The following is a 17,763-nucleotide window of genomic DNA, read 5'->3' on the forward strand; positions in this document are numbered from 1 at the left end:
TGGTACTCAAAAAGAAAAAAAGAAAAAAGAAAAAGAAAAGAGTTCACACGTGTGAAGAGGAGACGTGCCGCTCGCACCAACTTTCCGACACATACACACTACGGTCAAAATATATAAAAAAAATCTCATCGACGACTTCGGTGCCTAACTTCTTCTTTTACGCTCCACTCCAAAAAAAAAAAAAAAAAAAGGGTACCGTCGAATCCCGCCGCCGTGCCGGAGTTACGCCGGGCGATGATTCTGAGCCGTCAGAGAGGACCCATCATACAGCCCCATGTAATCAACATTACTATTATTACTCCTCGACCCCTCGTGAAAAAACCCCTCACCGGCGGAGAACATGAAGGGCGGTTGGTGCGGCGGAGGGTGGTTTTGGAAGGGGAAGAGATAGGGCGGTTGTTGGAGATGGTAGGCGGCGGGAGTTGGGTCGAATGCGGCGAAATTGTGGAGGGTATGGGAAGGGCCGCCAGTGAATTGCTGGACCATGGCTCGGAAATTGGCAGCGTCGGTGTTGAGTAAAGTGGTTGGGGTTCGTCTAGAGGCTCTGGAGCGCTTCCGGACGGGCTTGGCGACACGGACCCCATCGGATGAGGGCGGCGGGGTGGTGGCGGCGGGGAGCCATTGATGAGCCATTTGGGAAGAAAGTGGAGGAGTTAGAAGAGTGTGGGTTGGAGGAGATAAATAAGAGGAGGGATGTCACGTGAGAGTGGCACGTGGGGCTGCTGGTGTGGACTGTGGACTGCTGCGTGCTTCCTGGAAACCTGCTGCCATTCAATGCTCCTTTTAACGTCATATTCAACCTTCTGGTCTGTATCGGGATAGCGATTGTGTGACCCTTGTTCTAATCAAGCGAACAAGTCAACCGTGAGAGATTCGAACATCGAAAAGGTTTAACAAATCTGCACGAGGAAATATATTTGAAAACGGTTTGAAGACCATAAGCAAATTAAGAAATATCACGGCTTAAATAGCATATAACTCTAGAAAGAAGTGACAACAAGTCATATCCTCCTATAAGTACATTTTAGGGCATTTTAGCTGTAGCGGGTGTAGACATGATTTTAGTGATCGGTCATATACTCATTATTGACCCACGTGAAATGGTAAAGACTGACTAGGATGAAAGCATGTAAAAATGGTTGAGCTAGTGATTCTAACAACTCGAATAGAGTTCATAACCCCACTCAACACTCTATTCTTGGGTTGGGTCGGGTTGTCGGGTTATTTTTTTAATTATTTTTAAAAGTTTACTTATCCCTGATACATATCATATCAATAACGAATATCTTATAAAACTCAAATATCAAACATTCACAAGTAAATAACTATTACTAACATCGGTTACAAATGTCAAATATTTTTTTTATCTTCATAATAATCTTAAAAGTAAGATAGTGTTGGATTGTAATCCTATTTCCCGATTGGTCGGTTTGACCCGATTAAAAAAATACCTACTTGCTAACGGACCTGAACGTTCAATTTTAAAAAAATTCAATCCAACTCAGGCTTGAAAAAAAATCTAACCCAACCCAATCTGAATGGTTTGAGTTGGTTGGATTCGCACGTCAATCAAACACCCCTACCAAGATGTCAAACAGTCAAATTTTGGTATTCATTAAAAAGTTAAAAAGCTATTAAACACTAAATTTCGACACTTAATAAACGTAGATCTAAAAATGGAGAGACTAAATTGGTACTTTAGAATCAAACCGAACCAAATGAAATCATATACAACCTTAATATATGGGCGGCAATTGACATTAAGCATTTGACCGTGACACTATGCATGTGGACGCTTTCTCCATCAATCTTCTTCACCGCTTAGATAAGACTAAGAAGAAGAAAAAAACAAAAAAAGAGTCCCATAAGAACAAAAAATAAAAATAAAATAATACGATTTTGATTTTCGTCCTTATATTTTAAAATATTACCTTCGAGTGAATTGTAATATAATTTTTATTTAAAAAATTTTATACTTTTAAAATTTTCATTAATGCTTACATTAAAATTAATTAAAAATTAATTAAAAATATTAATATATTAATATTATTTTTGAAAGTTTATAACAATATATTAAAAAAATTTAAAAAAAATCTTTGGATTAAATAAAAATTATGTAATAATAAAAATGTAAAAATTAAAAATTTAGAGATGATTTTAAAAATAAATAATAATTAAAAATAAATAAATAAAAAAAACATGGAATTAAATGAAGGGACATGGGTGGAAATTTCCACAAAATTAGGCTTCATTTTTTCTTTGACCAAAACCGCTGCGGTTCTACAAAACCGGTTCTGCAAAACCACACAACACCTCTGGTTTTCACACCCAATCACTTCTTAATCACATCTCTTACCACTAATCACCCAATTAATGCATAGCTAAGTGAGATTAGTGGTTTAATCATTTTAATTACTTTTAAAAATTAAAACAATATAAACCCAAATCTTAAAATGTTAAGGAAATTATTATTTTAAAAAAATGGTCAAGAAATTTGACGGAACAAGCGTAGTAGAAGACGAACAAATGATTATGGAACGATTCGGGCATCGGTTCTCCATTCCTGTAAAATTCTTCATTTATTTATTTTTTGTTAGGATCCGACCCTTTTGAGATTTTTTTTTTTCATATTTTTTAGATTTTTTTTTTTTTTTTAAGATAATAGTTTCCCGAACAAATTTCATTTTTCAATATAATTTCTATTAAAAACTAGATAGGGAGTGATTTGTTGTTGATAAATGGATTCAAACTTTCTACATTTGGTTAGACAAATTAGTCTCACTTAGGGAAGAAGTATAGTTTAATTTGGATAATTTGTTCGAGACCGCTAGGTATTAGGTGACTTTTCGAGTTCAATCTAGGAACGGGTCCATTGCTTCGTTGGATACGTGACATCATGTTGATGTCTCATGATGTTTGTTTTATCAAAGTTTACGATTTTACCCTTACCCTTTTATTAAAAATTGATTAGAATATGGTAACTTGATATTGATAGATATAAGTATTCGTAACAAAATTGAACATGAATGTCGATAAAATACTCTTATCATGAGCATTGAGGTAGATTTCTAATAAAATGCTAACCTTACCGTTTTGGCTTGTTACGTATCGCTATCAGCCTTACAGTTTTAAAACGGGTTTGCTAGAGAGAGGTTTCTACCCCTTACAAGAAATGTTTCGTTCCCCTCTCCAACCAATGTGGAATCTCACAATCCATCCTCCTTGGGGGCCCAGCGTCCTCGCTGACACACTGCCCGTTGTCTGGCTCTCATACCATTTATAACAGTCCAATCCCACCGCTAGCTAATATTGTACGTTTTGACTTGTTACGTATCGCCGTCAGCCTCATAGTTTTAAAGCGCATCTGTTAGGGAGAGGTTTCCACCCCTTATAAGAAATGTTTTGTTCCCCTCTCCATCCGATGTGGAGTCTCACAATCCATCCTCCTTGGGGGCCAGCGAGCTGGCACACCGCTCAATGTCTGGCTCTGATACCATTTATAACAGTTCAATCCCACATCTAGCTAATATTGTCCATTTTAGCCCATTAAGTATCACCGTCAGCCTCACAGTTTTAAAATGCATTTGCTACGGAGAGGTTTCCACCCCTTGTAAGAAATGTTTCATTCACTTCTCAATGTCTGGCTCTGATACCATTTATAACAGTTCAATCCCACATCTAGCTAATATTGTCCATTTTAGCCCATTAAGTATCACCGTCAGCCTCACAGTTTTAAAACGCATTTGCTACGGAGAGGTTTCCACCCCTTGTAAGAAATGTTTCATTCACTTCTCAATGTCTGGCTCTGATACCATTTATAACAGTTCAATCCCACATCTAGCTAATATTGTCCATTTTGGCCCATTAAGTATCACCGTCAGCCTCACAGTTTTAAAACGCATCTGCTACGGAGAGGTTTCCACCCCTTATAAGAAATGCTTCATTCACTTCCCAATGTCTGGCTCTGATACCATTTATAACGGTTCAATCCCACATCTAGCTAATATTGTCCATTTTGGCCCATTAAGTATCACCGTCAGCCTCACAGTTTTAAAACGCATCTGCTACCGGGTGGTGTCTAGCTCTAATACCATTTATAACAATCCATCCCACCGCTATTTAATATTATCCGTTTTGGCCCGTTACGTATAGCCGTCAGGCATCGTTCCCCTCTCCAATCGATGTGGGATCTCACACTAAGAACGTCTAACCTTTCTTGACCACCCGACAGCAGCTCAAGGTCGAGTCTCATATATTACGCAACTGCGTAGAAATTCACTCACAAATCCATGATTATAAAAGAAAATTGTTATTACCATCTTTGTAGACAACGTTTCCATAGCCAAAACAAGCAGCATCTGTTGTGGGAGCACTAACCCACTGCTACCATTAGCGCCACCGCCCTGCTCCTCTCATCGTCACCGCTAAGCCATCGCCATCGCCATCGCCATCGCCATCGCCATTGCCATTACCATCATGGAAGGATTCTTCTCTGTTCTAAAATTCCAAAAACTTGGCTCAGACATTTTATCAAACACCTACCGTGCATCCACTTTACCTTCAAAGATAAACTTTGATCTCTCTCATAAACCCATCTCTGAATCTTTCCTTCCCATCCCCAAACCTTCCCTTTGATCGATTCAGTGTTCTTATTCCAAAAAGAATCCCACGACATCAAATTACGGGAAAATGAAAAATGCCGCTTTCTTTGGGTCTGAACCATTTGTTGTTCCCTTGCGCCTACCCACTAATCATTTGGGTCTGAACCAAATCCCAACTTTGACGCGAGCCCATGAATCTCCATATGGGTTCCTTTTAACTTATCCAAACCAATCCATGAATCCGGGCTAACCTCGGGTCTTGAGCTCGAGCCCTTGATCAAAGAGGCCATAATTGAAGTCGGTACCAGAAAGCTCAAAAGGAAAGAATGAGTTTAAAGACGAGGACTTAAAATCTAGATTCAACACCTAATATAGCATCACCCGAGAGGACGGATAGCTATAGAGAAGTAGCCACGAGTATATTTACCAACTCAACCAAGCATTTAGGTCCCATTTTCATTTTCTCTTAGTCAATTAAGGAAGACCCTTTAAAATTATTTCTCAAATTTTAAGAACTTAATTTGATCCAAGCCCATGAATCTCCACGTGAGTTCGTTTAACTTAGCCAGACCAATCCACGAATTCGGGCTAACCTCGGGTCTTGAGCTTGAGCCCTTGATCAAAGAGGCCATAATTGAGGTCGGTACCAAAAAGCACAAAAGGAAAGAACGAGTTTAAAGACAAGGACTTAGAATCTAGATTCAACACCTATAATAGCATCACCCGAGAGGATGAATAGCCATAGAGAAGTAGCCACGAGTATATTTACCAACTCAACAAAGCATTTAGGTTCCATTTTCATTTTCTCTTAGTCAATTAACGAGGACCCTTTAAAATTATTTCTCAAATTTTAAGAATTTAATTGTCACTTCTTCATATCCGAGTTATATGCTATAAAAGTTGTTATATTTTCTAAAACATTTCTATCAAACATGACTCGAGGTTCGAGCATATGCCAACGTTGTTTGCGATATTCAAATTTCTCACAGCTAACTTGTTCGTTGAGTTATAACAAGTGTCACACAATCAGTGTCTCATTATCGCAAGAGTACGATTATGACACCCTACAAAAATCCATCTCGAACACGGCGTAGAATCCTAAGAGGAATGTGAAGAGAGTAAGAAGAGATTTTTGCTTCGTTCCTAACTCCACCCCTTTTCATAAGGAAGGAGAATAGTCGAGAACGGAACGGAAAAACTTCATCATCTCTGTCCCCACCGTATAGACGTCTTTATATATATATATATATATATATATATATATATATATATATATATATATATTAATAGTTATCTAAACTTTTACTAAAAAATTAAAGCATGTGTGATAAAAAAGAAAAGAAAAAAAGTGGAGTTTGATTGAAAGGCCAGCCCATTCTCCAATTATCGATTGCTGAGTCAGTAGGTGGGCCCCATGCCGCAACATCCGTTTCTATCAAAATTATTAAGATTCTAGTCCCACTTTTTTCGACAATCCCCACGTGCTTAAATTCCATTTTATCTTTTTTTATTTATTTATTTTTTTCTATTTGAATTGAGTTGATTTTTTTTTTTTTTTTAAATAAAAAATTTGAATTAATTTGTAAGTTGATGAGCTCACGCTCAAAATATACAATATCATACAATTGTGGAGAGTCGTGATTCCTAACATGGTATTAGAGTCATACCCTAAATTTAGTCATGACAATAGAATCCTCAAATATCGAACAAAGATTGTGTGCCTCGAAGATGGTCAAAAAGTGACTAAAGTGTCGAAAAATGGGTGTACTTTGTTTGAGGGCTTCAGAGAAAGAAGTCGAGCCTCGATTAAAGAGAGACTGTTCAAGAGCCTCACAAGGCTCAGGGGAGGTTTATAGTGTACTTTGTTCAAGGGGGAATTGTTGGGAGTGCGTTCTACATGGCTAATTTTATTAGATCGACCAACTCGAAAATAAAGTCATAATCTAATCCAACTCTACTCTTAAAAAGACTAATCATTGTAACTTAAAATATTTGATATTTGAACTTTATTAAATTTTAGTTATTAATGTAATATACACGGTAAAAAAAAAATCTATAAAAAACAATCTAACAGTTCAACTGACCCAACCCAATCGGGTTCGACCCAATCAACTCAACCCAATCTAACCGCGTAGACCCAATCGTATTCTGAATGTTCGAGTCAAATTTCGAGTTGGTCCTAAAGGTTTATAGGCACAATTTTTGAAATTAAAATAATTAAAAAACAATAATAAACTTAAATTTTTTTATTATTATTTTTTTAAATTTGAAGATAACAACACCCAATTATATTACTAATTATTTAACCATGTAGGACAAGCTTTACAAATAATCGATGGATAAGTTAGTGAATGACGCAGCAATCAACCCAAACCATATATTTTTTTAAAGATTTTAACTATAAAAAAGAAATACGCTAAAACTTTATATCACATCTTATTAATTATCTTAATTTTTTATTATCAAAATATAGTTAAATGTAAAAATATCATCTTTTTTCCTCGGTGTAAATTCTTGATGAATTCAAACAAGAAATTTTCTACCTGCAAAGACGGGCGTTCTTCACAGTACAGATATCAACGGTGTTCGACGGTGACTTCGAGCAGATTTGAACCGGTGACACAAAGATTCAGTTCTCTGTTCTACCAATTGAATGATACCGGTCATTTCCTACACATTATCCTTATTTATTTTCATAACAGATTTGAACTGAACCGGTGACACGAAGATTTTCAGTCCTTTGGTCTACCAATTGAAACCACGGGGCGGTTCGTCCTATTCAGATATTCACGACTAAGAAATACTAGATTCTCTTTTGGGTAAGCCCTGAAAGGAGAAGGAAGGCTGGACAGTGAAGAAAGCCTCCAACTTCTTGGGAATTAAGGATTAGAGGACTAAATAATTGTAAGAATTAAGGATTAAGTTTCGTAGTTCCTTTTCATTTTCTAAGCAGCAGCATCAGTCTGTGCTTTCAGAACTCAATCAGCCAAAAAAAAGTGCATTTTTCCCCACCATTGATTTGAATTCTTTCGGCCGATCACCGTGCTCATTGGACAAACCGGTAGTTTCTTGAGCCGGTGAAGAACATTGCTGCTGTGCCGAGTCGGAGATACCCCTTCACTCCCGTTGTGGCGGTGGTATGTTCTTCCTCGGTTTTCTATCATCTTTCTCGAGACGACTCTGTGCTCTTGCTGCGTTGCAGAAGTCGTTTGCGAGATTTGGGATATACTGCAAACAGGGGAGATGATGTTAAGAAAAAGATAGAAACATTTAAACTCAAACTTAAAACGTAACGGCGAGTGAAAAATATTATTGAAACGAAGTACGAGTGAAAAGTATATTGAAACGAAGTACGAGTGAAAAGTATTATTGAAACGAAGTACGAGTGAAAAATATTATTGAAACGAAGTACGAACTATTTTGTGTACTTTGTAGTATAGAGATAAAGTTTGAATAGAAGCATAAGAGCAAAGACCAGAATAGGACGAAATAATAATAATGGTGTCGCAAACTTTTAAAAAGAAAAACAGTAACTAACAGCAACTCCATTATTGAGTCTCCGAGTACTACTTTAAAGTGTGCTCATCAGTCCCAGAGCTGCCTCACTCTACTCCTCTTCCTTTGCTTCTTATATCAGTTCTCCATTATTTTTTGCTTCACCTTGAACCAGAAGAAATGGGCTTCAACCATTTGCTTCGTACGATTATCAAACACAAGGTTTCAGATCATCACTACCTTTTTTGCAAATCTCACTATCTTTCATCTTCTTCTTCTTCTTCCTCTTCCGTATTTTGATCGACCCGATATCTGTCTGTTTTGTTCTCGCTAGTGTTTCTCACCCAACAAGTTCTTTCACTTAACTGCTAATTACGTTTATAGTGTTTTCTAACGGTGGGTTGTTGTACTCCATAGGTAGAGATTTAATTTCTTGGATTAAGTCGAAAAGAATGACAACGTCGTGTTTTCATCCATCATTTTTATAGTATTTTTTTTAACGTTTATAAAGGCTAAGCATTTTGAAATAAATGGCAATGAAGTGGGATATCTTTTGTAATTTAGCCATGTTTGGGGGCTTGGTGTTCTCACGAAAGAAATAAGACGACCCCGAACTTGAGAACTTTAGTTTGCTTTGGGCAGTGGGGTCAAGGGTAACTATTAAAGTGAGGTTCAGAATGTCCCTCCATACAACAAGCTTGTTTTCTCTGATTGGATGTTTTTGGGAAGTTTAATGTTATTCCTTATGAACTTATGCATCTTAATCCTTTCCAGCTTGGTTCATCTGCAAAAGATGTTGCTGCTTTTAGAACTTCTAGTGAGCGGCTCGCTCAGATTCAATTACTTACCCAACCGTATGGTACAGAAGCATCATTGGAAAGGGATAATTGGACTACTGATTCAAGAAATGGTCAAGGGTAACTTGGAGTATCTGCGACAAAATTTTAAATTTCAAAAACGCCTTCCTTCCCGAACCTCCTAAAATTTCCTTTTCTGTACATCAGCATGTATATTCATCCATCCAAACCATTTTCAATTTGAAATTATATGAAATCTCACATATTTGACATCTGATATCCCAGTTTCAAAGGCCATGGTATGATTGCTCCTTTCACTCCTGGTTGGCAGATTGCTGATGTGAATCCTTTGGTCATAGAAAAATCTGAGGTATACCATGTCACTTTTCAAACCCACAAGGATTTAAGCTTTCTCGATCGGTTAATATCTGGAAAAATGGTTTGGTTATGGTAATTTATCATGGCTGCAGGGTTCCTATGTTTATGACATTAATGGGAAGAAATATCTCGACTCCCTGGCTGGTTTATGGTCCACATCCTTGGGTATTTTTACTATCTTAAGTATATAATTGTTTTTTTATGTCTTGACATTTTTCTCGCATGATTTTTCTCGATCTTATGGCTCTCTTAAGAGTTCTAAACTCAATGTTACTGTATGCAACTATGTAACTATCAAGGGACTGTCAAGCATATGTATATGTTTGGTTTCTTTATTAGTCGTGTCAACTTTCTCATGTGTGTGTATGTGTGTTATAACGATTTCAGGTATCATAATCTGTTTTTTATTTCAAACAATGTGAAAATACAGATCATGTTCAATTCCATGCAGGCTCTGTTTTAAAATCAAGAGAAACTGTGTTTTAAGACACATTTAACTTTATTAGGATAAAATTTAAGAGTTGGGAATACTGAAATTATTCTTAGCAAGTTAAGGAGTCTAGAAAAGCTTACTGAGGCTAAATATCCGGGCATGCTCTTGAAAAACATGGCGAATACAACAGAGGACTATGAAATAGGAATGCAACTTTAGAGACGTACCCGTAGTCTGTATGCAGTGAAAATCTTATTCAATTGCAATTCATGTGTTTCGAGTTGCATATGAATATTGGATATCTGCAGGGGGAAGTGAGCCTCGGCTTGTTGCTGCTGCCACCGCTCAACTGAATACCCTGCCATTTTATCATTCGTTTTGGAATCGCACAACAAAGCCATCTCTGGTATTATATTAACTTCTCAGAATAAAGCTACTAAAAATTCTTACACTTTGATGTCATGACATGAAAGTTCAGTAATAAAGATATCAAACACAGTCAGAAAAGAATTAATCTCAAAAGAAAAGTAAAAATGTTCCAAGGTTGAATCATAAATAAAGACACTAATATATAATCAGCTACCTCAGTGTAGCAATATTCTAACAAATTCATACCTTCGCTGCATTTTTATCACGTTGTCTCCTGCAGGATCTAGCAAAAGAAATACTAGAAATTTTTACGGCAAGGAAAATGGGGAAGGTGTTCTTTACAAATAGTGGATCAGAAGCAAATGATTCTCAGGTGCCTCTTTTTCACCTCTACTCTGCATTGTTATCATGTCAGTAATGACGTCTTGCAAATTTTATGTTTACAATGGTTAAATTCTCCATGAAAATTTAATTACCTGTTTCCTAACTACTTTAGGAAAAGAGGTGAGGTAAATATGAAACCTTAGTTTAAGATGATTCAGTGACCAGTTTAACTGAATGTAACTGTTCAAGTTTGGGATACTTACCTTATATAGGCGTTGATCATAATTGCAATCTTCAAGTCAATTCAATTGACGTTTGTCAGCAATGTGCTCTGCTGCTTGATGTAAAATCAAATGAATAACATCATTTTCTAACTCATGTAGGTAAAACTGGCTTGGTATTATAATAATGCACTGGGGCGACCAAAAAAAAAGAAAATCATCTCTCGTTTGAAAGGGTATGTTCAATATCCAATGCTCCATTCATTTTACTCATCCAAGTCTTGATATGTTGGGTATCTCAGGTACCATGGCTCCACACTTATAGCGGCCAGTCTTACCGGGTAAGAAGATTATAAAAGACATCTTGTCAGGAAATTCTCCTAATACTTCAAATAGTTTTAAATAACTTGCTTGGCCAATGCCTATTAACTAGGAAAATTTTATTGTAGTATTCCAGCTTTGCATCAACAATTTGATCTTCCTGTTCCATTTGTCCTGCACACAGACTGTCCTCACTACTGGCGCTATCATCTTCCCGGTTCCCACTGAACTCTGCTCTAATTTATAGGCAATGAATTTGATAGAATTACCTTTAAAATACTAAATGTGACAATAATATGGTAGGTGAAACCGAGGAAGAGTTCTCATCAAGATTAGCTAACAATTTAGAGAATCTCATTCTGAAGGAAGGACCTGAGACAGTAATGCCACAAAACCTGACTTGAACGTTCAAACATTTTACATATGCAAAAGATCTTTAGTATTTCTAACCTTTGCTTCTTTCAGATTGCTGCCTTTATTGCCGAACCCGTCATTGGATCAGGTGGTGTGATACTTCCTCCTGCAACTTATTTTGATAAAGTAAGCAGCCACTTCATTTGCAACTTTGAAACATCGACTGCTCGCACTTTCTTATTTAGATGCAGTCCTGAGTGCTTATAGAATTCCACAATTTTTCAAAATAAGAGAAAAGAAGAGTTGAAAATTATTTACTAATTTTCAATTTTATGAGCAGGTCCAAGCTGTGCTGAAGAAATATGATGTCCTTCTCATTGCAGATGAGGTTATACAATATTACTGCCTCCATACCTTTCACTTCTCTTACCTAGTATCCTATAACCCCTTCCCTGCCATAGGTTATTTGTGGTTTCGGAAGGCTTGGGACGATGTTCGGATGTGATAAATACAATATTAAGCCAGACTTGGTATCAATAGCAAAGGTGAAAGGAAGTTGAGCTGATTTGAAGAATCAAAACCGCTTGTTTAATGTTTATAGCCTAAGAAGAAGATATTTCCATATAATACCTGTTTTTGGCGCTGAAATTTGCAGGCTCTTTCTTCTGCATATATACCTATTGGCGCTGTCATTGCCAGCCCTGAAGTTTCAGATGTCATACACTCTCAAAGCAATAAGCTTGGTATGTTAGCTATGGCACAAACAAAAAGGTTTTCGTAAGAACAAATTGATCGTCTTTTTGTTCAGGTAATTTTGCCCACGGATTTACATATTCTGGACATCCTGTCGCATGTGCTGTGGCAATTGAAGCACTGAAGATCTACAAGTACGTTTTTCATGCCTATTCCAAAGATCTACGCTTTAATCTTTTCAATCTTTTCTAATTTTCTTTACCAGGTGTTAATAAACCTCAAGACTACCTTGAGTGTTAATTATCTGATCAAGACCAACAGTTTATATCTTTTGACATATATCTGTAACTTAACATTTTGGTGTTCGATATTGTGCAATGCCCTTTAATAGAGAGAGAAATATTCTTGAGCAAGTAAATAACATCTCTCCAAGGTTTCAAGATGGTATAAAAGCCTTCAGTAACAGCCCCATCATTGGAGAGGTAACAGTTCGAGTCATTGTTTCGTTCTTGTTTGGTACTCCAATATGCTTGCTTGTGTCAACTTGTTTAGTCTTTTTGCAGATAAGGGGGACGGGATTGATTTCAGGCATAGACTTCACAGACAACAAATCACCCAACAGTCCATTTCCTCCTGAATGGGGTATTTTCCTTTTGTTGTCAACAGTTTCTATTCAACTATTCTATCATTGATCATGTGGATTAAACTCTATCGCTAAAAGGACTTTTGAATCTTATCAAGACCACACATCTTATAAATTCAATGCCCATTTTGGAATCAGCAACCAAAAGTAATACACTTTACAGACAGATCTCAACTACAACATGTTGAGTAATAACTTGATGAACACAGCAACTCAACGGTTTCTTACAATATGAAGGTTGGATATTGCCTCTAGATTTGTTCTAACAAGTTGTCCATTTAATACAGGGATAGCTGCATATTTTGGTGAAATGTGTGAGAAGCACGGAATGTTAGTGCGTGTTTCCGGGGATACTATAACAATGAGTCCTGCCCTCATTGTCTCACCTGAAGAAGTTGATGAGGTACCAAACAGATTCTAGCATCCCCCTCATTATGTTGCAAGATATCCATGTGAGCATTAATGAGTAGAATATGAAACTTGATTGTTATAATCCAGAAAATGGTATTATTTTCAGATTATAAGCATCTTTGGGAAAGCATTGAAGGATACTGAAGACAGGGTGAAGGAACTCAAATCTCAACAGGAGTAGTCGAACCAAGCAAGTCTAATCGAAAACGTCGAAAGGTTTGTTTGGATGAATGTATAAGGTGGGTGTTGAATTACAGTGTATGCTCCAGTGGGTTGTGAAAAAAGAATTGGGGCTAGTGTGTTATCTCAGTTGTAGTTGTCCAGTTCCTGAATAAGCCTAAGTATTATGAATATCTGTTTGTCACACCACCATTATTGGTCTGTTTATTGTGTTAATCCATTGTATTTGAAAATAAGTATTGGAGGAATTGTGTTATCACAACATTTCAAGTTTCAACTAAGCAATGAACTCTCATATGATCACTGGATGAATCTCATAATGAAAAGGAAAAACATTAATGATCATAAAATGCCAAAAGGATACACTACGAACAACGTTTAGTAGCATACGCAGTGGACATAGAGATTCACAGTTCTAAATAGATTCTAAAAAAAAAAATGAAATCATACCGTCCGAACCTAAGCTTAGTGAAAAACCACCTGTTCTTCCCAATCTTTAACCTGTCCTCCAACCTCTTCTTGATCTCCTTCGACGCAGCGACCTTCGAGCCCTTCGACTGCAAAAAATCCACGTTAACCACGTACTTGAGATCGACGTCAAGCGTGTACCTTATCGGCATGAGGTGCTGGTAGTTCACAAGCTTGATGAATGCCCTCACTCTCGATTTCTTCGTGGAATCTTTACGAACGACCATGTTCGGGTACTTTTTAATCCCTGCAACCAATCAATGGCCTCAGTGTCGGTCACGAGTTCATTCATCGAAGCTGCGGACGATCACAGCCTTCCGACCAGCGAATCGGCATTGCAGAACAATAACGGCCTTGTTAGGCGTGATGAACTCTCGGACCGAACCGCTGAGGGGTTGGTTTGTAGTCGGTCCGATCGAACCCCCAACTGTAATTTTAGTATCCTAATCAATAAATATAATTAACCAATTTGAGCATAGTCCAACCAGTAAAAATATATACTCACTCGCAATTAGCTTACCGGGTATATTTTTATACTCATTCCTTTTTTCCTTTCTTTTAAAGGGTACCCGTCGAGGTGGGGAGGTGCTCGAAAGTTGCACTATCACTGGAGGGTGTCGACCCAGGACTTTAGTTGTATTCTTTTGTATCCCGTACCCCTTTCTCCGTTTGTAAATAACTTAGAAATTTTTACTCTAATATCATATGTCTTTTGAAATCCCGCGAAATTTCACCATATTTTCTACATTTTCAATGTTGTGTTATATTGTTTGTGTTTGATTTCGTCTTTTCAACACGGTCCGATCTTTTAAAACCTCGAAAATTGGATCGTGACAGATTGATATCAAGTAATCCGCGACAGTACACATACAAATTTTCAAAGAGTCGGTTTCAAAAGTATTTTAATCCACGAGATGATTCATTGAAGAAAAAAAAAGTCATAAATAAACTAATGAAGGAAGAAAACGCTCACATTCTCTTTGTCAAACGGCTGAATTTTCAAAGAGAATTACAATTTAATTTTGTGACGTTCCTTAACGTTACGTAGGCGTCAAATTTTAGCCTCTAATTTTTTATATAATATATTAAAAATATATATCTTAATAAATTTAAATTTTCGTCGAACATATCCGTCCATCATAGAAATTATCGACTCGTAAATATTAAATTTAATATATTTAAATTGATAAAATAATCTTAGAGATTATTAATTAACATAAAATATTCCAACTTTATACGATCAAATCCATGTTGATGAAAAATGAATATATTCCGTATAAGACATTATTATATAAGTGGGAATAATAATATTCAAATTCTTTATTTCGTCCTTATCTTATTCCATGCACACGTGTAAATAAAATTATTCGCCACGTGTCATGTAGATATATAACCAAACCAAACCAAACCAACTCCAACAACTCCACAAGAAATAATATAATTAAATTATATATTATATAAAATATCACAGAAATCAACACGCAATTTATTATTATTACATCATCATGATCACATAATTAATCCAAAAATTCATTAAAGATAAATTAAAAATACTAAATTCGTCATTTTTCTTCTGGTGCTTAGAAGCATGCATCCAACACACAGCAGCAACACAAGGCAGCACAACTGCAAGCACAAAATTAATATATAAAAAAAAATAATAATAATTAATTTAAAAATTAAAATTAATAATTTCGCCAACCCTCTTTAATTTTATTTATTTTTAATTAATTTATTTATTTTTTAATTAGATGATGGATAATTACCAGCCTTTCCAGAAGCCATCGCCTCTGGACTTGGTTTCAGCCGGAACGGGGGCGGGTTGAGAGAAGTCGCCGCCGTCTCGTGTCGGATATCCTGCCGGAGGTGGAGCGGCGTAAGAGGTTGGCATGGTGGAGGGTGGAGGATAAACGGCTGCAAAAAAAAAAAAAAATTATAAATTAAATGAAAATAATATAAAAATTGAATAATAGAGAATTAATTATGATATGAAAGAAATCCAAGTGACCGATCACCTGCAGGCTGACCGGAACTCATGTTTTCTTGAGAGAGAGAGAGAGAGATGAAATAATTTTTTTTTTTTTTATCTGTGAGTTTGATGATGAAGGAGAGAGTGGGGATATTTATAATATGTGGGGAGAGAGTTGGAGGCGGCGGAGAGAGTGGTGTGGGAGAGGGGCCGACCAGGGGCGGCGAAACCGCGTGAAGGGAAGAGAGAATCTTTGGACAAAGAGAGCAGGTGCCTTTTACTGGAAGCAACAGCGAAGAAGCTTATTAATTATGTTGGTTTTTTTTTTTTTTTTTTCTAAATTGCCGAAAGTACCCTTTAGTTTTTTTTTTTTTAATAAATATTTTTATTCTTTCTAAAGTTGGATATTTAATATAAAAATATGTTCGGAATATCGTTAAACAAAAAAAATCAAGATTTGGAACAAAAATGTCTCAATTTGTAAGGATGAATGGTAGTTTTAAAACAATTATGAAGCGTCCAGAGTCATAATATTATAACTTTTGAATAAGGGTGTAAGCGAATTTTTTTTTTTGTCCAATTTGAAATTTCGGGTTGGTAGCCCGAAAAACCCAAATAGAATTTACTACCTAACCCAACCCTTTTTCGGTTGGGTTATCGGGTGGTTCTTTTTTCTTTTTTAATTATTTAAAAAATTATATTTATTCACCATACATATTACATTAATAGATAAAATTTCATAAAATTCAAATATTAGTCACAAACTTTAAATATTCTTAATTTTTTTAAAAATATCATAGCATTTGAGTTGGATTATAACTCTATTTTAGGTTGGTCAGGTCGGGATCATCCAACCAAAAAAATGTCAGTTAGTGAACCGAACCGACTAGCCCAAACCAAAGAAAATGTACACAACCTAACTTTTATGGTTTGGATTTAATACTCCGAGCTGGTCAAGTGATCGAGTCATGTGAACGGGGTTTAAAAAGAATTTTTTTTATAATGTAAAAGGTGAGGTTGGATGGAATATAGTGATTTTCAATTTAGGCAACCCAACTTTTTGAATGCTTTAGAAGAAGGTGTTTAGAAGAAGGTTTAGAAGAAGTCAGAAGAAAGAATAGAAATATTTATTGTTTCCTTTACTCCATGTGTTTCTATGCCTTTAACCTTATTATAAACATATACTTCTTTACCAGAAACGAAGCCTTCTTGTCGGAGCGGTTAGGCTGTCATTGTTTTTTTTAATGTTGTCTTTCGTGTTGTTACGCTCAGGCCCACCGTTAGTAGATATTGTCTGTTTTAGCTCGTTATGCATTGTCATTAGCCTCACAGTTTTTCACACAGGAATGCTTCATTCCCCTGTTCAACCGACGTGAGATCTCACAATCCACTTCCCTTTCTGGCCCAACGTCCTTGCTGACACACAGTCCCCTGACTGGCCCTGACACAATTTGTAACAGCTCAAGCCCACTACTAACAAATATTGTCCGACCCATTACATATCGTCATCAGCCTCACAGTTTTAAAACGTATCTGAGAGGGAGAGGTTTCTACACTCTTATACGGAATTCTTCGTTCTCCTCTCCTACCGATGTAGGATCTTACATTTCCCTACATGCCCTGAACCATGGTCGTATTACCTACTTGTCTTGGGTTACTTCTAACATAGAAGACTATCCCCACAAATCAACTGAGATTCTTTTAACATGTTTTGTCCTCACTCATATGTTTCATAGAAAAATTCTTAAGAGATCATCCAACATAGAATTGCTTCAAGCTAAACACGTCTAATTGATTGGAGAGGAGAACGAAGCATTTCTTATAAGAGTGTGAAAATCTCTTCGACACGTTTTAAAGCCATGAAGCTAACGACAATACGTAACGAGCTAAAGCAGACAATATATATATACTAGCAGTGAGCTTAAGATATGACAAATTATAAGCCTCGAAGCCAACTACTTTAACTTCGTTTTCTAGGTGATACTTGAGCTTACACGTCTGATAACAAGACCATACCATTATAAATATATGTAAATTTTTTTATTGATTTTTTTAATTGTTATAAGATTTGAATATTTAACATAAATAAAATGATTAAACGTGTCA

The 17,763-nt window shown here is 36.3% G+C and overlaps 3 protein-coding genes and 1 pseudogene across 3 annotated transcripts; 1 reads left to right on the top strand and 3 right to left on the bottom strand.

The window, feature by feature from the left end:
* Nucleotides 1-222: 222 nt before the first annotated feature.
* LOC111797160 (VQ motif-containing protein 22) lies at nucleotides 223-633 on the bottom strand. The gene has a single exon (XM_023680089.2). It carries the CDS (start codon nucleotides 631-633, stop codon nucleotides 223-225), a length of 411 nt encoding a protein of 136 aa, XP_023535857.2.
* Nucleotides 634-8,158: 7,525 nt separating this feature from the next.
* Nucleotides 8,159-13,484, top strand: LOC111797325 (gamma aminobutyrate transaminase 2). Its single transcript, XM_023680304.2, has 19 exons — nucleotides 8,159-8,318; nucleotides 8,871-9,013; nucleotides 9,179-9,263; nucleotides 9,364-9,436; nucleotides 10,013-10,110; nucleotides 10,354-10,446; nucleotides 10,781-10,854; nucleotides 10,921-10,959; nucleotides 11,068-11,156; nucleotides 11,243-11,319; nucleotides 11,405-11,479; nucleotides 11,634-11,681; nucleotides 11,755-11,838; nucleotides 11,949-12,036; nucleotides 12,102-12,180; nucleotides 12,378-12,468; nucleotides 12,550-12,628; nucleotides 12,917-13,032; nucleotides 13,147-13,484. The coding sequence occupies exons 1-19, from the start codon at nucleotides 8,277-8,279 to the stop codon at nucleotides 13,219-13,221; spliced, it is 1,548 nt and encodes a 515-aa protein (XP_023536072.1). The 5' UTR covers nucleotides 8,159-8,276; the 3' UTR covers nucleotides 13,222-13,484.
* Nucleotides 13,485-13,539: 55 nt separating this feature from the next.
* On the bottom strand, nucleotides 13,540-14,229 carry LOC111797405 (large ribosomal subunit protein eL27x-like; annotated as a pseudogene).
* An 892-nt stretch (nucleotides 14,230-15,121) lies between these two features.
* LOC147792174 (protein CYSTEINE-RICH TRANSMEMBRANE MODULE 9-like) lies at nucleotides 15,122-15,925 on the bottom strand. Its single transcript, XM_087124615.1, has 3 exons — nucleotides 15,704-15,925; nucleotides 15,455-15,602; nucleotides 15,122-15,314 (listed from the first exon to the last, which is right to left on the bottom strand). Exons 1-3 carry the CDS (start codon nucleotides 15,723-15,725, stop codon nucleotides 15,269-15,271), a joined length of 216 nt encoding a protein of 71 aa, XP_086980741.1. The 5' UTR covers nucleotides 15,726-15,925; the 3' UTR covers nucleotides 15,122-15,268.
* Nucleotides 15,926-17,763: the final 1,838 nt, after the last annotated feature.

Source organism: Cucurbita pepo, chromosome 6 (genome assembly GCF_057944985.1).
Source record: "Cucurbita pepo subsp. pepo isolate OVF chromosome 6, ASM5794498v1, whole genome shotgun sequence".
NCBI classification, from domain to species: domain Eukaryota; kingdom Viridiplantae; phylum Streptophyta; class Magnoliopsida; order Cucurbitales; family Cucurbitaceae; genus Cucurbita; species Cucurbita pepo.